We start from the raw sequence: 25,847 nt of genomic DNA, 5'->3' as shown, positions 1-25,847 counted from the left end.
CGTTAACACCAGAGCCCCACACGTTAACACCAGAGCCACACGTTAACACCAGAGCCCCACACGTTAACACCAGAGGCACACACGTTAACACCAGAGCCACACACGTTAACACCAGAGCCACACGTTAACACCAGAGCCCCACACGTTAACACCAGAGCCACACGTTAACACCAGAGCCACACACGTCAACACCAGAGCCCCACACGTTAACACCAGAGCCACACACGTTAACACCAGAGCCACACGTTAACACCAGAGCCCCACACGTTAACACCAGAGGCACACGTTAACACCAGAGGCACACACGTTAACACCAGAGCCACACACGTTAACACCAGAGCCCCACACGTTAACACCAGAGCCACACACGTTAACACCAGAGCCACACACGTTAACACCAGAGGCAACACCAGAGCCCCACACGTTAACACCAGAGGCACACGTTAACACCAGAGCCACACACGTTAACACCAGAGCCCCACACGTTAACACCAGAGCCCCACACGTTAACACCAGAGCCACATGTTAACACCAGAGGCACACGTTAACACCAGAGCCACACACGTTAACACCAGAGCCAACACGAGAACTGTGACGTGATTCAACAGTGCATAGAGAGAGACCTCCGACGTGGCAGACGGATGTGTGCAGAGTCTCAAAGTGTGCAGATATGAGACATTCAAAGTGAGTGACAGCAGTGACATCATCCTGCGTGTGTGTGTGTGTGTGTGTGTGTGTGTGTGTGTGTGTGTGTGTGTGTGTGCAGATGGAGACCAACCCGGTGCTGAAGAACATCACAGATTACCTGATCGAGGAGGTGAGCGCTGAGGAGGAGGAGCTTACAGGAGCCTCGGGGGCCAACGCTGACGAAGCAGCCGACGGCAGAGACCCCTCCTCCTCTGATGTTACCGTGGAAACGGATGACAAACTGCTGAAGGTGGGTGGAGGTCCGTTTCATTCCGGCAGGTTCTGTGTGTGCGTGTTTTATTAACCTGTGTGCGTGTGCGTGCAGGTGCTGGACCGGCTGCTGCTCTACCTGCGCCTGGTTCACTCTGTAGATTATTATAACTTCTGTGAGTATCCTGCTGAGGATGAGATGCCCCATCGCTGCGGCCTGATCCACGTACGAGGACCCCTACCTGTAGCCAAGATCACTGCAGCTGAGGGTACACACACACACACACACACACACACACACACACACACACACACACGCAGGATGATGCCGTGTTCAGACTTAAAGGGGAAGCGATGTTTCACCTCACATTTCTCGCCTCAGGACCACTTGTGTTTAATCTTGGTGGTTAAACACAGACTGGGAATATTTTCTGCTCCCAGATCACAGACCAAACTCCTCCTGTCCCCTCACTCAGCTGGTTCACCTCCCTCCTCCTCCTGAGCTGTGTCTGATGAACTCTCCTGCTGCTTCAGGCTGACCAGTGCCCAGTGTGATGAGCTGTTAGCTCGGATCAGTACCGGCGCCTGTCCATCTGTCTCCGCTGAGTGGCAGTTTCACTGTATCTAGCAAGTCACAGGTGGGCTGAGATCTGTCTCACTACAGCGCTATGAAGCCACAACAAACAGATGTTACTGAGATTGAATGACAAACAGGCTGAGAGGATGCTGAGAGAACTACATCAGGAGGCAGGGTTGGAAACAGGCTGAAGTCAGGTTTTTTTTCAGGTCTGTCTGTGAGACGACGAGAACACGACTTTAAAATGACTGTTTTTTGAATGGAGTTTGGTTTGACAGCTTCAGATACGTCAGCTCGATCTTATCGATGATCTTTCAGAAGTATTTCTCACTCGAGCGTTGAGTTCTTATGTATTCGCTGCCTGTGAGAGAGAGCTTCCCTTTGGGTCTGAACACACCTTAAAGGTGCGGCTGATGATGTCAGAGAGTGACCCGGTGCTGTGTTGTGATTGGACAGTGAGTGAACATCAGAGGATGTGTGAGGAGCGTCTGGCTCCGCTGCTCTCTCCTTCAGAGACTCTGAGTGAAGACGACGCAGCCCGGCTGGGGAAGAAGGAGCCCGAGCAGGAGGTGAGACACCTGTCTGTGTGACTGCACCTGTCTGTCTCCAACACCTGTCTGTGTGACTGCACCTGTCTGTCTCCAACACCTGTCTGTGTGACTGCACCTGTCTGTCTCCAACACCTGTCTGTGTGACTACACCTGTCTGTCTCCAACACCTGTCTGCCTCTCTGTCTGCAGGTGGAGAAATTCCTGTCGGCCAACACTCAGGAGCTCAGTAAAGACAAGTGGCTCTGTCCTCTGAGCGGGAAGAAGTTCAAGGTGAGTCCAGCTTACCTGTGTGTATGTGTGTGCGTGTGTGTTTGTGTGGTTGCCATGGTAACGCCCCTTGTTACTGTCCAGGCTCCAGAGTTTGTGCGTAAACACATCCTGAACAAACACGGAGACAAGGTGTCCGCCGTCAGACAGGAAGTCGTCTTCTTCAACAACTTCCTGCTGGACGCCAAGAGACCCGCCCTACCTGAGAACAAGCCCCTCCCACCGCCAGCACAAGGTGACTGACATCATCTTCAGTTGAAAAGCATCATGGGAAGTGTAGAAAAAACCACAGAATCTGATCTGATCTCTCTGTTCCAGCCGCTCCACAGGGTCTGCCAGGGTTTCCCGGTCAGTCTCCACAGCAGCAAAGCCTTCTGGGATATCCACCAGGAGTCAGACCGCCCATGCCCGGCTTCCCTGGTACGACACACACACACACACACACACACACACACACACACCATTGTATGCAGAAATACTTGAAACGTCCACTCTGTAAAGTTCCTCAGAAAAAACGTGTGGTGTGGTGCTGTGCAGATCTGGTCCTTCACGTTGAGCTTCCTGCTCTCTTAGCATTAGCATTAGCACAGCCAGCTAACTCCCCTGCAGTGCAGCTGTGTCAATAGAACGCAGCTCGCTTTCTGAGCTTATGTTGAGAGCAGGGGCTTAAACATGGGGACATTTCTTCAGACAACATCTGCAGGAACATTGAGATGTTTCGCTGTCGACACTGATCCTCTGCTGACTCTGAGATTTCTGCAGGAACGAGTCTAAAACCTGTAAATGAGTTTGTGTTTTTGGACTTTCAGTTCTCTCATCTTAAAGTCCATGGTTCTTTTTCTTTGTCGGTGAGACGACTGAAACGCGGCCTGTGGTTAGCAGAAGGTTAACAGGTTTCCAGCTTTCACATGTCTTAATGATGTGGTTGCTAACGAGGGGCTAAATTCTCTTTCCTTCGTGATCCAGAACAACATGAAATTTCTCTGAGGAAACCAGGGCGACGTGAACGCACGAACAGTGTGTGACAACATGACAGAAAGGATCCCTACAGAGATAGACCTTTTTGTTACAGAGGAAGATGATTGTTTTAACCACACACAGACGTTACATCGCTCTGTGCACACACACCAGACTCCATTCAGAAAAACAGGGATTTAACCTCACAGGACAGGAGCTGCTGGTCTCCTGCACTCTCTGTCGGTTTGTGTGTTTGTGTTATTGTGTGGCTTTTGTGTTTGGTCAGGGGTTGTTAATGTTTTTAAGGGATCAATGTAAAACACTCTTAATCCAAAAAGCTAACTGTTGTAATTAAGCAGCAGCAGAGCAGCAGCTCCTGTCCTGTGAGCTAAAATCAGTGTTTTCATGAATGGAGTCTGGTGTGTGTGCAGAGAGCGATGTAACGTCTGTGTGTGGTTAAAACAATCATCTTCCTCTGTAACAAAAAGGTCTATCTCTGTAGGGATCCTTTCTGTCATGTTGTCACACACTTAGAAGAACAATCTGAGCCTGTCAGTGGAAACAACAAGAACTTTTAGTGGACGACCTTTGACCCATCAAGGATTATGTTGCAGCCATTACAGCCTGTTTCACTGCTGCAGGATGAACACATCTACTGGAGACACTGAAAGTCAAAGTCTTTCGTGTGTGTGTGTGTGTGTGTTTCAGGTGGCGGGCCTCCCTACCCGCCCAACCAGTTTGGGGCGGGGCGTGGTAACTACGACAACTTCAGAGGTCATGTAGGAGGAGGAGGAGGGTTTCCTGGGAAACAGAGAAACAACAGGTAGAGACGGGATGGAGTCATGGTGTGATATGAACTGTTTGTTGATAACGTATCGATTACATGCAACTGTCTCTCTCTGTGTGCAGGGGCGTGCGAGGGGACCCCCGCTCCATCATCGAGTACAGAGACCTGGACGCTCCAGACGACCTCGACTTCTTTTAAACCACAGGATGCTTTTTTAAACCTTTTTTATTCCTACATTTCCCATGATTCCTTTCGTTGCCCTCCATTGTTTGTTTTTGTCTTCTTTTATTTTTTTAGAGTCAGCAGGACCAACGTTTCTGTTAGTGAACATGATCTGAATCATCTTTCCAATAAAGACACAGACACTGACGACTGCCGCTGTGTTCATGGTGTGCGTGTGTTCAGCAGGAGCTTGTTTAGAGCCACCATGAAGTGTGTTTGAGCTAATATCTTGGTTTATCCAAATGTGGGGCACATTTACCAGATTTCCAGAAAACCTGCAGCTCATTTTTACCTCTTTGAGAGTGAAGTCCAAACTCTGAACATGAGCTCCTGATGCTCCTCTGTACACGCTGAGTCTTTCTGTGTTCACACGGTTCAGACGGAGCCGATTAGTGAGCGTGCACCTGAAACAGGAAGGTCACAGTGACCCTCTTAAAAGTTAGAGAATGCGACGGGTTTCATAACCGGATGTTGGGTTCCTCAAACGAGCAACATTGACAGCTGGAAAATGAGCCTGCTTCACTGATTGAATGCTTGGCCGTGTAATGCAGGTACGTTTGATCTGCGGCTGTGAAATCAGAGGCATATTTGTGTTTTTAAAGTGACTCGTGCAGGACGATAACACGGTCGCAGCTGAGTTCTCCGAAGTTTTGTTTTCAGTGCCGAGTCGTCCGCTCGTAGCTTTCATCACCTTCGACGTCTGAAGCTCAGCATGGTGGCTTTAGGAAACTGTCAAAGATCCGGCTTACTGGAAGATAAAGACCAAACACTTTACAGGAAGTTTCCACAACTTAACTATTTTATATCCTAAAAATTCTGTCAAAAAAATCTTTCATTCATTTCTTCACTGGAGCAGATGAACCCCCTTTGTTGTGACGCATGACGTTTAGCATTGTTCTATATGTTGATTTTTCACTCTGTACATGATCTGAAGAGTCTGGAGGTCAACCGGGTCCTTACGTTTCAGCGTCTGTAGTTTGATGACGAGTGGGTTTGTTGGTTCTCTAGAATTTGATTTATTAATGATTCTTATGAGCGGTACAAAGTATATAGTGATCAAAATGACAACACACTCAAAGAAATGAAAAGTACAAATATACACTTATTGCTAAAAATCAATAAAAAAGCATTTCAGAAAAAAAATGTTACAACTTAAAAATAAGCTTTTCATCTGTATCGTCAGACAGGTCGGGCACTTTAAACATAGCCTTTTTCTTTCTCTTTAAATGAACACTTAACACAAAAATTAAAACAGGAATAATTACAACAAAAATAATTACAACAAAAATAATTACAACAAAAATAATTATAAAGATTTTTTCAGGCATTTTAACACCAAAGATGATGATCCAGTCTCCACCAGCTGGTCCTGAAGTCTTCGCGTGCGTATCATCTGTGGTGTTCGGTCCAGCTGAGGAGCAGAAAACATTTTGCGTCACATTAAACTGAAAGAAGAGCCTCCATCAGAGAGCGACACGGACCACAAGGGAAGACAACCTCAGAGCGGCCGTGTGTCGTCACTTCACAGCAAACTAATGTGTTCAAATGAGAGCGCGAAGCATCCACACCGCTCATTTTCAAACCTTTTGGAAGAGATGCTGTTTTAAGGGGTCAAAAACACGTGTACATCGATTTAGCGTCCATGTTGCCGCTGAAGAGCATTTCAAGCACACAACTTTGCACGTAGTAACCACGAGCACCTGAGCTCCTTCCAAAGGTAGCGTTAGTTTGAAACCTCTGGTTTATGTCGAAGTGTGCTCGCGCTGAAACAGACGGACGCCCGCTTAACTTCAACTAACTACGAAACTACTTTGAGCTCAAGCCCACCTCAGGGTAAGAATTCTCTGGTCTTTTTTCATCTGTTAGTTGTTTTCAGGCGTGGAAGTTAGTGTGGATGTAGGAGTGGACGTAAATTACGAATTCTGAGTGATGATGTGTTTTTCTGAAAGATTTGATGGTGAAAAGGTCACGCAAGAAAGACACGACAGACCAAGCTCACCTCTAACTGTCAGGCTGGAGGAGCACTCTGTTTTTTCAGATTGACCCTTTGGACCTCTGTAGAGACCCTGGCACGTGTACGTTCCCCCGTCACTGTCGGTCACGTTGTGAAGGATTAAATCCCAACTTCCGGTCCAGTTCACTCGTCCTGAAAACGTTGCGTTTTGGTAAGTCCAATCTGAGCGGTTGTCCCGGATGAAGATGATATATTCATCTGCTGGCAGGTCAGATCTGGTAAACTTCATCCCGATGCCCTTTTTGCCCTCCAGACACCAACATGGCAGGCTGACTGACTCTCCAACGACGCCAGAGACTGAGGGACAGAGGACAAAACACACACTCAGGTTCTGTTTCCAGCAGCAACTTTCACTGCCGAGAAATGAAGGCAGCGTGAAGGGGAACCCTGCAGTTCCTCTGGTGTCCACTTGAGGCTGTCTCCAGCAGTGAGTCAGTCCCCATAGAGCCCCATGTTAAACTTTACAGCAGAAATAAACATGTTTACAGCCTGGTACAAAAAACAGTTTGGGTCTCTATAGCTCATTTCTCTCTTCATGACAACTGTACGGGGAGAATCTTTATACAGCTCACCTGTTTACATTATATTAAGGCTTACAGTGATGCAGCATTAGGGGCGTGGCCTCTTTGAGTGACAGCTGGGAGCTAGCTGTCTGCTAGGTGTCCCCTCAGCTAACTCAGTCACTGAACGTAACCTCTGGGCCGTGTTTGTGCTGTTGGAGCCTTTTGGAGATTTGTTCATGTAAACATCAGACAGATAATCTGTGTGTGCGCTTTATTGGACGAACAGAGCGTCCAACACGTCTCACACACTGTTTCTACACTCATTATTTTATTTATGTGTTAGCACTGATTAGCAGCTGTCTGTGCTCACCATACCCGCTTGTGAGCTCGGGACAGGATAGCGTTCTGCAGGTCGTAGTGATGAAAAAGACAGTCCAGTTACCTGGTGCCAGTGGCGGCTGGCCAATAGAGGGCGCTAGGGCGCCGCCCTCCCTAGTAGAGAGTGCGTTTTATTTTTATTTATTTTATCTTAAAAAACTAATATTAACAAAATTACTTATTTAAATATGTAATATATATATATATATATGTGTGTATATATACAAATAATATATACATTAATTAATGTTCATTGGAAATGTGGGAAACAAGCGTTAGGCTACTCGTCTCTGCTTTAGGGGCCCAAAGCAGAGGCGAGTAGCCAATCAGGGACTGTTGCTAGGGCAAGATACGTGCATATCAACGTGAATTTGACCAATCAGCATCGTAGAAAATAATCCCCTAAATTCGGTTAGTCTCAGTAGTTTAAGTCTGATCAGTCGATGAGTGATGGAAATGACAATGATGGACGCCGACACCGCAAAATGAGGGATTAAAGAAAGTGGACCGGATCAGCCAGATATTAAAATCAACCAACACGCGAGGGAAAAAGGTAGAACCAAAATGCTTATAAGATAACAGACACACGTTCCCCTTACCTATTTCTTTATATATAGGTTATATATATCTGTGTGTGTATGTGTGTGTGTGTCTAATATGTGTGTGTGCAATATTCTGTTATCTGGTTTTTTTTGTCTGGAATTAATAATAACACTCTTCACAAAGCACTGGTATCCTGTAGTTTGTGTCAAATCGTAGTGGGATGGTTGTTAAAAGCTGAGTATGGCACAGCACAGCCCCACCTGGTGCGTGTCTTCACCTGCCATGAACTCTCCCTTTTGTGACGTAGGTAAGTGAGCAGAGAATGTAGGTACCGGGTTATGTCAGAGACCAGGGCAGACAGACTGTGACTGCATCTAAAACCGACTCAAATCACGTCTTAACTTTGTTTCTCTCCTCACCCTGTACTTCTCATGAGCATCTCTGTTTTAACGCAGTTCATCAAAGTGACGTCTGCTCTTCACGCGCTGTTTAACGAACACAGTGAAGGAGCCACCTGTCTGTAATGTTTGTACTGTATCTGTTCAGTAACGTTGGAAATAAAAAAACACAGAGCAGCAGCAGTCCGGACGTTATTACAATGTTACACCTGTGTCTGAATCATTGTCTGACATGACGCCTCTCGTTACTTCCGGTCTGCTCGCCGCTCCCACCGCAATCAAAATAAACATTAAACCTGACTTTAAATCTGATCTCAGTTTTAACTCAACTTCTGATCTCAACTCGTAAACAACTCACCAACAGGAGGAACCCCCGGGGCGTCCGCGAGCCCGAACATGAGGGCGAAGAAGCAGGTAAGCGTCCTCAGACACTCCGCTGACATGTTTGATACTCCTCTCCGGCGATCTGGAACTTACCGGCACATTCCAGAACTTTCATCCCGTTTCGCAATACGCGGGGAAATTCAATACCCGGTCTTCTTCTTCTTGAGGTTGTCATGCGGTAGTCACACAAAGTTTAGGTGCATTACCGCCACCGACTGGTATAGAGTGTGTACAGAGATACCTCCATATGTTCATGTCGTAGAGTAAAATAAAGAACTGCGATTGTGAAATGTTCCCTCTTTCAAATATGTCCTCCTTAAATATGAAACCATTAGAAGATGTTTTTAAAGGCCACATAAATCAGATTTAACCTTTATTTCTTTGAGGTTCAGTGTTAGCGCGTGGGGTATTTTCACAATAAAAGCATAATATGCTCTACCCGACACCCAAAGAGAACCAGTTTAAACCAGTGAAAGGCACAGTGAAGTCCTCACTGTTCAGCAAATGTTTCCATGTGGGAGGAATTATTTTATCTACATATCAATGAATTATTGTTTTCATAAGCCTCCATGGTTCCTGCTGCACAGGCTGCAAACACTTCACCAAACACAACATGACCACACAGGGTTTGAATGACCTTTTGTTTGACTCCTTGTTTCAACTGATCAAACATCTGTTTGAGAATGATGAGTGATGAGCTGGGATCAGACAGTGTGACAGCTCTGACACATCGCTGACTTTAACTGTTGAAACCTCAAACTATCAATAAAATATTCATTTTGTTCAGCACGTTCTAAGAAGCACTGGTATTAGACTGTATATCTGAACATGTCCTGCTTGTGTAAGTCTTTGTGCAAACCACACTTCTGAACTATATAATTATAGTTTTAAACTTGAACTTTCACGCCTCTTTTTTATAGCATCAAATAACTCATTAAAGTAAACTTGTCAGAAAAATGAACACTTAAATCAGCATGATAAGAACTAACTATGACAGAAACTGTATTTAGATTTTTCAGTGAAGGAACTCTGAGCGCGAGCAGCTACACTCTGTGCTTTGGTCTCATGTTCTAACATCACCTCCTGTTCACTTCCTCCCACATAAACATCAGTTCTCCAAAGTAAGAACCCACCAGATGAATAGAAACCAATCTACTCTCAGAATGAGTCCCTGTTTCACTTGTAAAGAAACCATAACCTAACCCTGGCCACAGTCACAGGAAGGAGGAGGCTTCACTCGATGTGACCATGAACTGATTGAAAGGGAGTCTGTTGCTCGAGGTGTTAGCATGGAGCCAACATCTCTGCTGAGGCTGCTCTGTGAGTATATGATATGTATTCAGTTATACAGAAGGTTTGTGGCTCGAGAGTGAACTTTACTTTATGAAATGAAGCAGAACAGAACAAAACTTCCTTCATGGATATTCAAAGTACGACACAGCCGCACAATCAACTGGATTATTATGGATGTTTTATATTTCACAGATGTCTTTTATCATTTTTCAGATTTGCTTTTTAAGGTGTCTTTTTTGTATTTTGTAGCACATAACACCTCAAAGCAACCTGTGTGTCGTCTCTCTTTAGTTCTGACCTCTGTGCTGTGCTGCACTACAAACCAAGGTGAGTGAAACTCTTCTTCTTCTCTCAGGCAACGTGTACTTTACACGAGTATCTGTACGTATACTGGACACAAGTGTATGTATACTGTACACAGGTGTCTGTACGTATACTTTACACAAGTGTACGTGTACTGTACACAGGTGTCTGTACGTATACTTTACACAAGTGTACGTGTACTTTACACGAGTATCTGTATGTATACTGTACACAAGTGTACGTGTACTTTACACGAGTATCTGTATGTATACTGTACACAAGTGTACGTATACTGTACACAAGTGTACGTATACTGAACACAGGTATCTGTATATATACTGTACAGTATAAGTTTAAGTGTATATATACTCTACACAGGTATCTGTATGTTTTACTTTTTACTTGTAGGTTGTAGTTTTTTTACGCGACCTACCGTTCCACTTCTGTCCAGCATCTCCTGACCCATCCCTCTCCGCCTGCCCCTCCCTAAGCAGACTTTATGGGTCCTTCTTCTTCATCCTGACATCCTACATGTTGGACAGCAGTGTCTAATATTTCTGTAGTTGGGTCTGAGCCCCTCCCTGTTCCTCAACAGCCTCCCGGACTTTGAGTCCCAGCCGCTCTCAGGTCTTCAGCTGGAGCTCTGTCTCGCTGAGGTGTGGAGAGGTGGACGGTGCTGATGGATGGACGCTGAGGAGGAACACCAGCAGAGACACCATGACTCAGTGTGGAGTTGACTGGGGACAGTCAGTTGATTCCACCTGTGACATCAGTCTGACGGTCACATGGGACAGTGGAGTTTACTGGTGCGAGTCCACGGAGGGGGCAACCAGCAACACCATCAACCTCACTGTCACTGGTGAGATCTCACATCACGCCGTCCATTTATACTCTAGTCGTGATAAAGATCTCTGTAAACAAGTCCAACACCATGAACCACTTCAGAAAGTTGTTCCATTGACACCAGTCACTGAGTCTCACTCCCACTTTCTAATGTGGAGAACTCCACATCATTCAAACGAACGCTGTGTACATAAAACAAAGCAACGCTGCTGTTTCTTTAGTGAAGGCTGGGGAACCAGACCATGAAGTCACAATGACTTTGATAACAGAATCTAAGCAGTCGAGTCAACGAAGCAGCATGCATGGATATAAATACGATATTTGTCCTACATTACAGCCGGCCTTACTTTCATGTTAAACAGCAGCTGGACCTTTGGTTTCTTCTCAGTTTGCATTTAAAGAAAGCCTGTCAGCAACCCAAAACCCAAAGTACCTTCGGGATGATACTCTTTCCACTGAGTCCACTTTAACCCGGTTTACAAGTGAACAATCTGTGTATCAATCATTCTTTGGACATTCAACTAAAAACATTCAACACTTTGATTTTGTTTTCTGAATTGAATACCAAAAGAACAAATGGTACAAGGATTGTGAACCATACCAAAGTGAAGCTTGAGTCTACGACGTGTATCTACTTGAATCAAAGACGCTCTTTTATGTACGCTCAACTTTTGTCTCCGTGTTCAGATAAACCGGTGATCCTGCAGAGTCCCGTCCTCCCTGTGACGGAGGGAGATAACATCACCCTGCATTGTGAAGCAATGATGTCCGCCGACCTCCCTGCTGGTTTCTACAAAGATGGCTCCCTCATCAGGACTGAACCTGCAGGTCACATGACCATCCACCATGTTTCCACGTCTGCTGAAGGCCTGTACAGGTGTCACATCGAAGGTCTTGGAGAGTCTCCTCCCAGCTGGATCTCTGTCACAGGTCAGCAGCTCACCTTTGACCTCAGGACTCATTGTGACCGGAAACTCACCTGACCATTCTCTCTACAGGTGCACCTACAACCGCAGCTCCGCTTACTTCTAAGGCCCCGCCTCTAACTGCAGCCCCGCCTCTAACTGCAGCCCCGCCCCCTGTCTGGCACCGCCTCCAACTTGTTTTCAGACTGTTGACCCACCTGCTGGTGTTCTGTCCGTACTTCATCTGCACTGTCCTCGCAGTGTCTTTATATCGACACAGGCCCACAGGTAACTCTGATTCACTTTGACCTCACGAACACCCATCAATCAATCAATCAATCAATCTATCAATCAAACAAACAAACAAACAAACAAGCCAGCCAGTGCGTTTGTTTATTTGTTTGACTAGTCAACTGACCGACTGACCGACCGATCGATCGACCAACCTACCACCCGGTCAGTCAGTCAGTCAAACAGTCAGTCAGTCAGTCAGTCAGTCAGTCAGTCAAACAGTCAAACAGTCAGTCAGTCAGTCAGTCAGTCAGTCAGTCAAACAGTCAGTCAAACAGTCAGTCAGTCAGTCAGTCAGTCAAACAGTCAGTCAAACAGTCAGTCAGTCAGTCAGTCAGTCAAACAGTCAGTCAGTCAAACAGTCAGTCAGTCAGTCAGTCAAACAGTCAGTCAGTCAGTCAGTCAGTCAAACAGTCAGTCAGTCAGTCAGTCAAACAGTCAGTCAAACAGTCAGTCAGTCAAACAGTCAGTCAGTCAGTCAGTCAAACAGTCAAACAGTCAGTCAGTCAGTCAGTCAGTCAGTCAGTCAAACAGTCAGTCAAACAGTCAGTCAGTCAGTCAGTCAGTCAAACAGTCAGTCAAACAGTCAGTCAGTCAGTCAGTCAGTCAGTCAAACAGTCAGTCAGTCAAACAGTCAGTCAGTCAGTCAGTCAAACAGTCAGTCAGTCAGTCAGTCAAACAGTCAGTCAGTCAGTCAGTCAGTCAGTCAAACAGTCAGTCAGTCAGTCAGTCAAACAGTCAGTCAAACAGTCAGTCAGTCAGTCAGTCAAACAGTCAGTCAGTCAGTCAAACAGTCAGTCAAACAGTCAGTCAAACAGTCAGTCAGTCAAACAGTCAGTCAGTCAGTCAAACAGTCAGTCAATCAGTCAGTCAAACAGTCAGTCAATCAGTCAGTCAAACAGTCAGTCAGTCAGTCAGTCAAACAGTCAGTCAGTCAGTCACTCAGTCAAACAGTCAGTCAGTCAGTCAAACAGTCAGTCAGTCAGTCAGTCAGTCAGTCAAACAGTCAGTCAAACAGTCAGTCAGTCAGTCAGTCAGTCAGTCAGTCAGTCAAACAGTCAGTCAGTCAGTCAGTCAAACAGTCAGTCAAACAGTCAGTCAGTCAGTCAGTCAGTCAAACAGTCAGTCAGTCAGTCAGTCAGTCAAACAGTCAGTCAGTCAGTCAGTCAGTCAGTCAAACAGTCAGTCAAACAGTCAGTCAGTCAGTCAGTCAGTCAGTCAAACAGTCAGTCAGTCAGTCAGTCAGTCAGTCAAACAGTCAGTCAGTCAGTCAGTCAGTCAGTCAGTCAAACAGTCAGTCAAACAGTCAGTCAGTCAGTCAGTCAGTCAGTCAAACAGTCAGTCAGTCAGTCAGTCAGTCAGTCAAACAGTCAGTCAAACAGTCAGTCAGTCAGTCAGTCAAAAGGTTGACCCCTGTCTGATGTTGATAAAGACCTCCTCGCTCTCACTGTAGGAAACCACCTGGGATTGGATGCTGGCCATGATGATGTCATCACTTCTGAACTTCTTGAACGCAGCTAAAAATGTGGATATGATGGATCTTACTGTTGCATGCTGGGAAAACTATTGGTAACATACTTAATGATAAATGGCCTGAGTTCATATATTATGGTACTTGTAGAAGGCCGTTCAGGCCGAGGAATCTGATTGGTTTAAGAAGTCGTTATAGTCACTGAAATGTGATGAACTCTATATTTAGATTCACAGTGAAGAGGAAGCTTGGTTCATATCTAAAAGAAGTCATCCTCTCACCGTTATCAAACGCAGTCGTCTTCACTTCACAAGTCTCTGTACCTGTTCTGTGCCGTGCCCTGCGGTGACTCTGCTCTCAGAATCGAGCCGCTCTGTGGTCGTCCTGCTTCCTGTTTCTGCTGAAGGTGTCTCTGCAGGAGACAAACCAACTTGAGTTAATGTCACACATGCATACATGTGTCTCATATATATATATGATCAAGATATGAATTCACTCGTCTGTGTGCGCCTTTGTAATATACATGTGTAGAAGAAATTGATAATCTTCAGGTCCGATTCAGAGGCTGGTTCAGATGAGTTTTATTCACTGCGCAGTGGAGAGAGATCATCACAGCAAGTGTAGAAAACCTCTCTGCCTAGAGTCCGCTCCAGTCAGATTATATATCTTGGGTCACAGGAAACAAAGGGCTAACCAAAAGGGCTATGCTAATTGAGATACAGCAACAAAGGGCAACACGCAACCGAGATGAAAGAAGCTACGGTGTCATTCTCAGAGGGGGGTGTCTGGGGGACCCAACTAACAAGAAGGTTCAAGCTAGCTTCTCGGGGCTCATACAGTGGTCTTAGGGGTGAAGAACTCACAGCCTGATGGCTAAACAAATGTAGAGAAGGAAGTTAATCACAGGGGTTCCTCTGGAAACATCAAAACCTTGATTAACACTGATGTGATAGCAGGAAAGATGATGTTGTTCAGCTCTGAAGTTACAATTTGTTGAGACAATTTAACTAAAAGTAGAAAGGTGGAACGAATTGTGAAGAAAACCATGATTATTTAAAATGTTAACAAATACAGAATAAAGGCATAAATTCTGTTTCCACACATGTTTATGTTCTCTGCTCTGTGATTGGATAAGGCTTCATGGCTTATCATAGGTTATATGATGAAAGATATGTATTTATTTCTATCAGACAGGAAGCACAGACTGGAGTGTGTCCTGCTTTAGAGTCAGATATGAGCTGGCGTGTGCTTCCTGCATCCCAAACTATCCTGTCATAATAAAGCTCCACAGCAGTGAAACACAGCACTGCTCTACCTGACAGTGACGTGTTTGTAGTGTTTCTTTTCTTGTGGTGTGTGGCTTGACTTGTTTTAAGAGAAACCAGCACTCTTGTGTGTTTCCTCTGAAACAGGATGGGTGTGAAACAAAGAGACAGACAAAGACAAACAAACAATAACGCGGTGCCCGGAGCACGGCGAGCGAGATGAAGGGAGAACAACACGCTGGGAAGGCCAGCCCCGCCTACCAGGGACCAGGAAAGAGGAACCACAAAGCAGGAAGGCCGTCACAGTGGACACAGCCGTCACAGTGGACACAGCCGTCACAGTGGACACAGCCTTTAGGTTTCAGAAGTGAAGCAAACATGCTGCATTCTCTCTAATGTCCCGCCCAATATGCACATTTCCAACCGGCCCCTCCGACATGAAAACAAAGCACGTCTCTGCCATCGTTTAGTGGCGACTTATTGAAACATAGCTAGCTTGAAATGTAGTAATTAGCAGCAGTAACGTTAGCATTAGCAGTCAGTAGTGAGTCACGATGACGGTTACAGCTGGCTCGAGCATTGCTGAAGTGGTTGCCATAGGTTACAGAGAATGATATGCACAGCGACACCCCGTCCATTAACGGGATTGGCTCCTCAGGTTTGCGACGTCTCAAACCTGCCGATCTGAATCGTGGTGTTCAGCCTGTCCTTGGTGCACTGCAGGCTAACAGCAGACAGGCCCAGCCACGGAGATGTTGCTGATGTCCCTGATGTGTCTTTATGAACGACACCACATGGAGATGTTGACAAGGTGAAACACTGGAATTTACCTGGAGGAGGGCTTTAAAATAAAAGGTTAACTTACTCTACGTTAGTTATGCTAGCTAGTTAGCCCACTAGCTGCCTGTTGCTAGGCGACAGAAGCACTGCTTGGTGACACAAGGGTGTGGACGGGAACAGCTGGTGAAACAGTAAATAAACAGTGAAAACAAACAGGAAATGCTCCTTAAACCAGACGTCTGAGGTCAGTTCAGCCTGAGCGTCTACACAGGCTCCGAGTGACTCCTCCTCCGTGGACCGCCTCCTCCGAAGGCTCCTCCCCTGACCTGACACACAGCTTCAGTTCAAGGCTTTATTGGATTCTATGTTTTGTCTTTTCAAGGAGCTGTGAACATGTTAGCATGCTGATGTTAGCATTTAGCTCAAGCACAGACTCACCAAGCTAACCCTAAGCCTCGTCCTCACCACTGTAATGTTTATGAACATACACCTGAGCTTTACACCTGATCAGGCCATGTTAACACACACACACACACACACACACACACACACACACACACACACACACACACACACACACACACACACACACACACAGAAGACTAATTCCTTATAAGCCTGTCAAAGCTGCCTCTGTGTGTGTGTGTGTGTGTGTGTGTGTGTGTGTGTGTGTGTGTTATTGGGGTTGCTGACTCAGGAGGATCAGAGGAACTCAGCGCGATCCTTGATAATCCCTCCATCCTTTCTTCTCACATCTTCTGTTTTAACCTCCTCTCTCTCTCTCTCTCTCTCTCCCTCTCTCCCCCCCCCCTCTCTCCCTCTCTCTCTCTCCCTCTCTCCCCCCCCCCCTCTCCCTCTCTCTCTCTCTCTCGTCGCTGTGATCCGTGGGCGGCGTCTCTGTGGGGTAAATGTTCATGATGCCCCGGACGATGAATTCTCTAATAAACTCAGTGAGTCAGAGATTCGGCTGCTGCATGCCGTGTCCCTGTTCTTACATGTATGTATATTCATACTGTGTACAGTCAGTCCTTCCTGTGACCACACAGGTTGTATGTTCCTTCCTTCTTATACGACCCACAGCAGCGTCTTCATACCTGCACATCAGACAGGAAGTAAGGAGTGTGAAGAGGTGGCAGGACGGGGAGGGTTAATAAAGACAGGTACGGACTGACTCCAGCCTCCACAGACCTTCTCTGTCTTTACACCTGACTTCCACCTTTGCTCCCGTCACAATCACTCAGTAACACCATATTCTCACTCACACGTGTGTCAGGTGAGTCGTACCTGAGGGGGGCTCCACTCGTTGCCTGTGTGTGCAGACAGTATCATCCCTCCTCTAATCTCTTTATCCTGGTCAGGGTGACAGAGGAGACTCTGCTGGATCCTCCAAACGCTCCCTCACCTCCTCATCCCTCCTTCTTCTCCTCTTTTTCCTCCAGGACTGCAGACTTTACAGGATTCAAAGGGGCAGGTGTTTTCAGTGATGGGGGGGGGGTTCACCTCTGTTTCCATGGCGATGAGTTTGATGGGCAGTTGATGGATCGAGGCTACATAACCAAGGTTGACAGATTATCAGCTGACAGGTGAGTGAGGCGATAATGGGGGAGGGGGGGGGTACATATTAACACACGTTACCAAAGTAAAAGTCCTCGTTCCACACTGTGAAAACAAACATGTACCTCATATTGCAGTAAGAGCTCGACTTGTTTGTACGTTTCATTTGTATGCCTCTGGCGTATGTAAGCGTTAACACTTGGCATGATATCGAAGGAAGCACAGTGTTTCATGCGTGATCCTGCGTGTCCGCCCCAGGTCGTCACGTAACGATGCTTTGTCCCGACCGCCCTTTGGCCTCTCATACCGAGGACCACAAAGCTTTGGGTTAGGGTCTGTTACAGGGAACTATTTCTAACATGTGGTTCTTGTTAGACGCTTTGTTTGGTTTGGTTTTGGTTTAGCTAATTTAGACGCTCAGCCTCTGCTCATCAGGCCATCCTGCATTTGGAAAGTCAGGTGACCTTTACAGATGTCAGGAGACTGCGGTTTCCTAGCATGAAACAAAAGTGACATGATGATATGTGAGTAGTTTGTATAGCTGAACCAAACTAAAAGGACTGTGTCTCCAAAGCCACATCAGAAAACAGACGCCTGAAGGCTCTCTTGAGACTGACACTAAAGAGGGTACTACTAAACAGATACTTACGAGTGCCTTGAAACAGATTCTAAGGACACCCTGAAAAAGACACTAAAGCCAGTTTCCCCCTGGTCTAACACCCGCTAACAGCCGCTAACAGCCGCTAACACCCGGCTTGTTGCTTAGTGTGAGAGGTTACAATCAGCATTCAGACCCGGGTCACATGACTCTGCAGTAGACCTGGGTAATTATCGCCTCGGCTCCGATCAGCATTGATTGGAACATAAAACCCGTGTCGACACACTAAGCTCCGCCCCCTTTCCGGTGCGTGCTATGCTCCGTCGGTAACTTCTGCGATTCCGCCTGTCTCTGTCCGAGCAGCGCTCGAACATCGTTCCAAACATGTCGGCGAGTTTGATAAACAGACTGAATGAGTAACAGATACAATAAAGACCTAACCACCGTAACATCTTCACTGGTTACTAACCCTGTCTCCTGTTTGTGATGTCAGACGGTGACGCAGCAGAAAAGAGACCGACAGGAGGATACTTCACTGGCAATGGGAAAAGAGACAATCGGCATTTATTAGCAGGTCTTCCCTTGTCTTAAAAACCAGCGTCAACGCGTGTCCGTCGAGCCAAAAACACAATACTAGACCCTTTGCACCCTTGGAACCACCTTTTCAGTCTGGTGCCCTGATTCTGATTCTGAGATGTTACCTTGTGCCTCCTAAGAGGTATAAAAGGAGGCCATGACAAAGCGTTATCTTGGATAGAAATACACTCAGAGAACACTTGTCTTTAGATATCGTAAAACAACTGAATGAGGATACTTTGCACACTACTTCCTGTGCTGCTGCTGCTAGTAGACAACTGTTTAAACCTTGACGGAGGGTTTGAGAAAGTCTCCTGGAAAACAAGGAGCAAAATGAGACATCCTCCGTTGGAGGATTTTTTTTACGTATTGACCTCTTTCTCCTCATTTCCTTTCATCTCTATTCTGCCGTCTGTCTGATGATCTCTCTCTGGAAACAGGAAGTCAGAGGAAACAATAACTCCATGGCTAAAATAGCTCCATCAGTCCCGTCCCCCATCTCCAGGTTAACTCCGCCCACTATCATTTTACAAGACATGGAGGAGGAGCCAGGCGAGGTGGACAGGTGAGTCTTAATGAGATTAAAAACTAGGATTTTTCTTTACCATACATTTAGCCTGATAAACCCAGGGACTCCAGAGGAAGTTCTTCGGGTCCTTGAAGACTTCTTTGTGAGGGTTGATGTGTCCTCGAGGGGGGTTGGGAGTACATGGAGCGGTTCTGTCGATTCTAAAGATCTTTCAAAGGACCCGTTAGGAACTTTAATGGATCTGAGATATTTAAGAAGGATTTTTGGTTCTTCAGGTCCTTCAACAAGTTTAAGGTCTGTGGAGATCCTTATAAGGCCCCTAAAGGAAGTCCTTTAGATGGGTCGTTGAAAGGTTCTGGGAGTTCTTTTAGAGGATGGGTCCTGGAGGAGGATTAAGGGTTTCATGGTCGGGTTCTATGAATTTTCAAATGGCCTTGAGAGTATCCAATGTTTCTAAAGGAGGTTAAATGGCACATTGAAAAGGTCTGAAGGGTCCTTTGAATGATCCAGGAAGTCTGTGAGAGATTTATTGGCCCCATGGATCCTTGGGTGTGTGTATGGTGTCCATTGTGAGGTTTTGTGGATCTTAAAAGGATCCAGGGATATTGGAGGTGCTTTTTAGGTTCTCTGGGAAGACTAAGTCTTAAGGCAGCTCTTTAGATGTTAGAGATCCTTCAAGATATCAGGTTCTTTAAGGAAGGTCCAATGGGTCCTTTGGTTCCAGAGGTCTGTGAGGAGAGTAAATACCACCCTGATGATGTCCTTGGGCAGGTTTAAGGGCTCCATGAGGAGGTTCTGTTGATTTGAAAGTTGAAGTTTGACGGGTCCATGTGTAATTGTTTTTTATGAGGTTCTTTGGATCCTCAGGGACTTTTGGAGTCACTCTCTGGATGGTTGGGGAATCATAGCGAGGGCTTCTTGAAGAAATTGTTGAGGAGGTTCAAAGGTTCCTCGAGAAGTTTCAGGGGTCAACGAGAAAGGTCCACTGTGTGAGCGAGTGAACAGTCAACAGTTAACTTTTCTTTGTTTCAGAGCCGAGCCAGGAGTTCTGTTCAATGTCAATAACAGCAACAACAACGAAGAAGAGTAAGGTCTACAATGTTCACATTTGTTTGTAGCTCTTTATATTTTTCATTAATGTATAAAACAATTGTTTGTGTGATGCGTTTCCTGTTCCTGTTATCCAGAGAGGAGAAGAAGAAAAAGAAGAAAGAGAAGAAAGAAAGAAAAGAGAAGAAGGAGTAAGTTTAATCCAACCTTAACCATCGCCTACAGAACACTAATACAGAGATGTGCTTTCTGCTCTTATGACATTACATGATTACTCACAGGCACTCGAATCCCTCCTTTCTTACAGGAAGGAGAAGCAGGAGAAGAAGGAGAGGAAGGAGAAGAAACAGAAGGAGAAAGAAGAGAAGGAGAAGGAGCAGAAGGCAAAAGAGGAGGCGTAGGTTTGGTTACTTTGATCCATCAGCTCTTTGCTGATCAGCTTCCTGTAATGACTAACTCTCACTGTGTCACTCATGTAGCACATGATAATAACTCCCCTGTATTCACGTGTCCAGTCCCAAGGAGATCACAGTGATTGATCCGGCAGGGAACACCTACTACCACTGGCTGTTTGTCATCACCATCCCCGTCATGTACAACTGGACTCTGATCATCGCCAGGTAACACGTTTGATCACCACCATTTCTGAGGGCGCAGAGCAAAGGTCAGTCCCAACTCTGTCAGGGGGGTTCAAGCCTAGGTCCTGATGATGCAGGGTTTCATCCTGACAGTGGACACCAGGTTTAGTCCCCACAATGGCTGCAGGCTGGCTGGTGTGAGTCTAAACCTATAGCCCCCCCACACTACTCTTACTTTCCCACTGGTCTAAAAACACCCGGCTTTTCTGCTTAGTGGGAAAGGCTACAATTCATTCAGCCCCGGGTCATAAACTAGTTATCCTACTGAAGGTTGTATGAACGAAATGAACGTATAAAGCTTACGCTCTGACGTTCTACTGACTGCAGCAAACCAGTCTTTCTCCCATAGCAGACAGCTGGACAGCCGTAGCCGTCCCTTAAACTGTCGCTGCTTAAAGTCCCTGTTGTCGCCTCGGCTCTGATCGGCATTGATGGGAACACAGACACAGTCAGACGGTGACGCAGCAGACCGACAGGAGTATACTTCACTGGCAATGGGAAAAGAGACAATCGGTATTTATTAGTGGGTCTTCCCGGGTCGGAAAAACCTGCGTCAACGCGCTCATTTTGGTGGGAAAGAGGTGTTAGAGACCTTAGGTTCCACGAGCAGGCCCGCACCCTGGGAGCACAAAGTTCTGGAGGGATAATATGGCACTATGAGCTCTTTAAGACGTAAGATGTGTGTGTGTGTGTGTGTGTGTGTGTGTTACAGGGCGTGCTTTGAGGAGCTACAGACCGACTATGTGGTTTTGTGGTTCATCCTGGACTTTGTCTCCGACCTCACCTACGTCGCTGACATGATCTTCAGAACGAGGACGGGTCAGCACACACACACACACACACACACACGCCCACACACACACACACACACCTACAAACTCACACACACAGATTGTTTATGTGTATGTGTGTGTGTAGGTTACCTGGAGCAGGGTCTGCTGGTGAAGGACGAGCAGAAGCTGCGTGAGCGCTACATGAAGAGCTTCCAGTTCAAACTGGACCTGGTCTCGATGGTTCCCACTGATGTGATGTACCTGGTCGTGGGCCTCAAGTTCCCCGAGATCCGGCTCAACAAGCTCCTCAGGTTCAACAGGTACACACACGAAGACACGCCAAAGCTGCCGTCTGACTGACATTGTCATTAGCTAAAGCAGCTAGCAGCAGTGAATAGATGCGAGCTCATCTGTTGATATTTGCACCCCTCAACGTGTTTCTATTTGTTCCAGGATGCTGGAGTTCTTCCAGAGGACAGAGACCAGGACTAACTACCCCAACGCCCTCCGTATCTCTAACCTTGTCATGTACATCGTCATCATCATCCACTGGAACGCCTGCCTCTACTACTCCTTCTCCAAGGCCATCGGTGGGGCTGCTGCTTCAAACCCTGCCGCTGGTTGTTTTCATGGTGGTTACTGAATGGAACCCTCTGACTCCGCGTCGTTTCTCGTCCCTCCAGGTTTTGGTGCCGACAGGTTCGTGTATCCCGACCCGGCAGATCCAGAGTTTGGGCGTCTGGTGAGGAAGTATGCGTACAGTATGTACTGGTCGACGCTGACGCTCACCACCATCGGGGAAACTCCGCCCCCTGTGGAGAACTCGGAGTACTTCTTCGTCGTCACTGACTTCCTGGTGGGTGTGCATGAACGCAAACGCAGACATTGTGACTTTTATATTCTGTCCTCCTCGATCCTTTTCTCCTGCAGGTGGGCGTGTTGATCTTCGCCACCATCGTGGGTAACGTCGGCTCGATGATCACCAACATGAACGCTGCCAGAGCCGACTTCCAGGCTCGCATTGACGCCATCAAACAGTACATGACCTTCCGAAAGGTTGGTGACGTGTTGGCTGAGTTAGTTAAGGAGTTGATAACCGTGTGTTACATTTTCATACACATGAAGAACAGCAGTTTGTACCTGAGCAGGGTGACTAACGTTTGGATGTCTGTTTATTATGATTTCATGTTTATTTGTTTTATGTGCAACACATTTTTATATTTCTGTCCTGCTATCTTAGCACTCAGTTTATAGTTTCCAAAGTTGAGCAACAGGTAGCTAATGTTTGAAAGAAGCCCTCCGAAGGACTGCCATCATAAGTTTAACTTTAACACTCCTCCTCCTCTCGTCCAGGTAACAAAGGACCTGGAGAAGCGAGTGATCAAGTGGTTTGACTTCCTGTGGACCAATAAGAAAGCAGTGGATGAGCGGGAGGTGTTGAAGTACCTGCCTGACAAGCTGAGAGCCGAGATCGCCATCAACGTCCACCTGGACACCCTGAAGAAGGTCGGCACACGATGACCCGCCCCCTAATGTATCAGCAGGGTTAGAAGGATAAACCCCTTGAGATGAACCATCTCGTTTTCAAGGGGGTCTAAACACAAATGAATAAATGATACAGTACATCAGGCAAGACAACACAAATGCACTCACACATACAAAGGCTCTCCTAGGCCCCTCCCACACCCACTGACCTCCACCCCCCCAACACATAGCAGAATACATACAGTAGATGATTTTACTCAGACCCATACAGAGCTATTTACATGTATACATGTGTTCTGATGACACATTTGTCAAGTATGGTTTTAAAGCAAGAGCAGGTTGTTTGAAGAAGACTGAAAAGAAGTTACAGATCTCAATGAGCTGTGCAGAGTGTTCCGATCAGATGGAGCTCTACAGGACGCAGACAAAAGGATCTGCAGTGTGCCTTAGACTGGAAGAGGTTCTATATGGGATTAAGTATTGTTTAAGTAGGAAGGATAGTTAGATGAAATGCAGTTAAAGAATAAATTGCAACCTAATTGAAGTTCACATGAATGAACAATCATCAGGTTTCTCTTGTGCTTCGTCCTGCAGGTTCGGATCTTTGCGGACTGTGAGGCCGGCCTGCTGGTGGAGCTGGTGCTGAAGCTGCAGCCTCAGGTGTACAGTCCAGGAGACTACATCTGTAAGAAGGGGGACATCGGCAGAGAGATGTACATCATCAAGGAGGGGAAACTGGCGGTTGTCGCCGACGACGGAATCAAACAGTTTGTGGTCCTGAGTGATGGGAGCTACTTTGGAGAGATCAGCATCCTGGCTATTAAAGGTGCACACATCAGTGGTGGAAGCTGTGGTCCCTCATTAGAGTAAAAGTACTTAAGCCTTCAGGACCTTACCAAACCAAAAGTGTGGCTCGTTTCATCTACAGCAATGCATCATGGTCTATAAGATCTTCTTCTTTTCTCAGAGTCAGCTGTTCGAGCGTCCTAGTTTTTATCACAGTTAGGGGGAGTTACTGATGCACCCTGCTAACCAAGTAAACGCGATGTTAACTGATAACTGTGCATTAAAGGCTACCACCTCGCTCCTCTCCAGCTCCACCCTCTCGCCCAAATATGGTCACTTCTGCTTCCAGAAAAACAAGAAGCTGAAATAAGTCAGAATGTCTTCATCTTCAACAGGCAGTAAGGCAGGAAACAGGAGGACGGCCAACATCAGGAGCATTGGGTACTCCGACCTCTTCTGTCTTTCCAAAGACGACCTGATGGAGGCGCTAACAGAGTATCCTGATGCTAAAGCTCTGCTGGAGGAGAAGGGGAGGCAGATTCTGATGAAGGACGGACTGCTGGACCTGGAGGTATGGTCACATGATCTGATACCAAAACTAAAACAAAGATGCTGATCTGCTGAACTGAAAGAAATACCTGCTCTCGTCCTCTAGGTGGCAGCGCAGGGCCCTGACCCTAAAGAGATGGAGGAGAAGGTGGAGCGGATGACGAGCACGCTGGATGCCCTGCAGACGCGTTACGCTCGGCTGCTGGCCGAACACGAAGCCACGCACAGCAAACTGAAACACCGAGTCGCCCGGCTGGAGAAGAAGGTGGTACCACCGCCGAGAGCCGACGAGCCGGGTGAGGCTCCGCCCCCTCCAACACCCGAGACACAGACAACCAAAGAAGAAGAAGACAGGAAGTAGGATAAAAGAAGAGCAGCAGGGGGAGGTTCGATTTTAGAGGCAGAGTTAGACAGGTGGGTGGAGGCAGGAGGAACTGAGAATGCTCAGCTAACACACAACACTCTGTGTACGTCATGACTTGTTTATGAAGAGGTCAAAGGTCACAGCACTACTCAGTGTCAGCACATCAAATTCAGTGTTGGGCGAAGGAACACAGGACACATCTGTTCAATCTGACTAAGAACCAGACGTGTGTTTGTATCGCTCTCATTGTTTCAGTAGTTAATTGATTCGATGAATTACTGAACATTCGAGTATAAATGAAAAGATCTGTACGTGAAAGAAGTGACAGAAGAAAGACTGGAGGAGTGTAAAGATGTGTAATTATAATATATCACATGTTACATGTTTACCATCACAGTAGCAGTGTGACATGCGTCTGTCTATAATCACTTCATATCAGACAGTTTAATATGATTAGTGCGACACATTTTATTTTGAAAGTCTGTTAACACAGGAAAGGGTAAAACTATTGGAATATAATAATATTATTGACTTTTATTCAGACTGTAGTACCAGCTTCTTAGATCGCTTAAGAAGCAGTCGAGGTCAAAGGTCAGCAGATAACTCGCATCACTGTAAGCCACACCTTTGGCTCTGTGTTTAAAATGCTTCATCGAGGCCTGTGCAGCCAATCACATCCCTGCTCTGTGTAAATAGTTGTTCAAGCTTAGCAAAAAGACATGAAGCGAATAATTCAGCGCTGAAATAAACATGTTTTATAAGAAACAACAGCAGTGATGATTTCTTTCTTAACAGCCGAACTGGAACTGTGGCGAGAAAAGGTTAAATAGGCCTGAAACTATTCTTTTACCACCAACACTACATTTATAACTGTGTATTACATGTTTTATATTATGGTTATTTATATACATTTATTTATATATTTAAATATATATATTTTAACAATTATTAGTTTTATTCTTTGTATTATTAGAAGTATAATAATAATAATAATAAGTATTATTTATTTGTCTATAATTAATAAAGTCCTGCATTTCTGTCCTAGAATTTAACACATTTAACAATATATACACTTATAATAATACAAACATATATCTGAATAAAATAATAAATAGTACAATAATTATGTTATAATGTACATTTCCATGTTTTTTGGGGTCCAGAACAATGATTGTATAGATACATATATGTAGATATATATATATCTATATATATATAGATATATCTTTTAATACAGTCTATGGTCCAAAATATGAATGAAACGTCCATCTGTTGCCGATGACACGTCGGACTGCCTGCGTGTCCAAGTGCTTTGT

General features: G+C 46.0%; 3 protein-coding genes and 1 long non-coding RNA gene across 4 annotated transcripts in view; 3 read left to right on the top strand and 1 right to left on the bottom strand.

The window, feature by feature from the left end:
• LOC138600671 (serrate RNA effector molecule homolog) overlaps nt 1-4,413 on the top strand; it is a 13,673-nt gene extending 9,260 nt beyond the window's left edge. The window contains exons 14-21 of the mRNA XM_069672146.1: nt 767-937; nt 1,013-1,166; nt 1,931-2,043; nt 2,215-2,295; nt 2,377-2,527; nt 2,611-2,712; nt 3,958-4,072; nt 4,159-4,413. Coding sequence (XP_069528247.1) covers nt 767-937; nt 1,013-1,166; nt 1,931-2,043; nt 2,215-2,295; nt 2,377-2,527; nt 2,611-2,712; nt 3,958-4,072; nt 4,159-4,234 — 963 coding nt within the window. The 3' untranslated portion in view covers nt 4,235-4,413. The remainder of the gene's footprint in view (nt 1-766; nt 938-1,012; nt 1,167-1,930; nt 2,044-2,214; nt 2,296-2,376; nt 2,528-2,610; nt 2,713-3,957; nt 4,073-4,158) is intronic.
• A 983-nt stretch (nt 4,414-5,396) lies between these two features.
• Nucleotides 5,397-8,558, bottom strand: LOC138600713 (uncharacterized). The gene is made up of 3 exons (XR_011308766.1): nt 8,453-8,558; nt 6,258-6,569; nt 5,397-5,669 (listed from the first exon to the last, which is right to left on the bottom strand). It is a non-coding gene; the product is annotated as an uncharacterized lncRNA (long non-coding RNA).
• A 1,187-nt stretch (nt 8,559-9,745) lies between these two features.
• On the top strand, nt 9,746-13,701 carry LOC138600698 (Fc receptor-like B). Its single transcript, XM_069672176.1, has 6 exons — nt 9,746-9,798; nt 10,063-10,098; nt 10,670-10,933; nt 11,605-11,847; nt 11,916-12,110; nt 13,567-13,701. The coding sequence occupies exons 1-6, from the start codon at nt 9,768-9,770 to the stop codon at nt 13,632-13,634; spliced, it is 837 nt and encodes a 278-aa protein (XP_069528277.1). The 5' UTR covers nt 9,746-9,767; the 3' UTR covers nt 13,635-13,701.
• A 3,444-nt stretch (nt 13,702-17,145) lies between these two features.
• Nucleotides 17,146-25,133, top strand: cnga1b (cyclic nucleotide gated channel subunit alpha 1b). Its single transcript, XM_069672153.1, is given in 15 exon segments — nt 17,146-17,212; nt 18,798-18,922; nt 19,919-19,977; nt 20,076-20,127; nt 20,244-20,333; nt 20,452-20,556; nt 21,287-21,393; nt 21,493-21,667; nt 21,801-21,937; nt 22,031-22,203; nt 22,278-22,403; nt 22,701-22,853; nt 23,427-23,658; nt 24,014-24,189; nt 24,274-25,133. Coding segments are annotated over 14 exon segments (1,941 nt in total). The 5' UTR covers nt 17,146-17,212; nt 18,798-18,821; the 3' UTR covers nt 24,529-25,133.
• The last annotated feature ends 714 nt before the right edge of the window (nt 25,134-25,847 follow it).

This window comes from Semicossyphus pulcher, unplaced genomic scaffold (genome assembly GCF_022749685.1).
Source record: "Semicossyphus pulcher isolate SPU_LCO1_2020_fin unplaced genomic scaffold, fSemPul1.0.p SCAF_21, whole genome shotgun sequence".
NCBI classification, from domain to species: Eukaryota; Metazoa; Chordata; class Actinopteri; order Labriformes; family Labridae; genus Semicossyphus; species Semicossyphus pulcher.
This window is presented reverse-complemented; position numbering and strand designations above follow the sequence as displayed.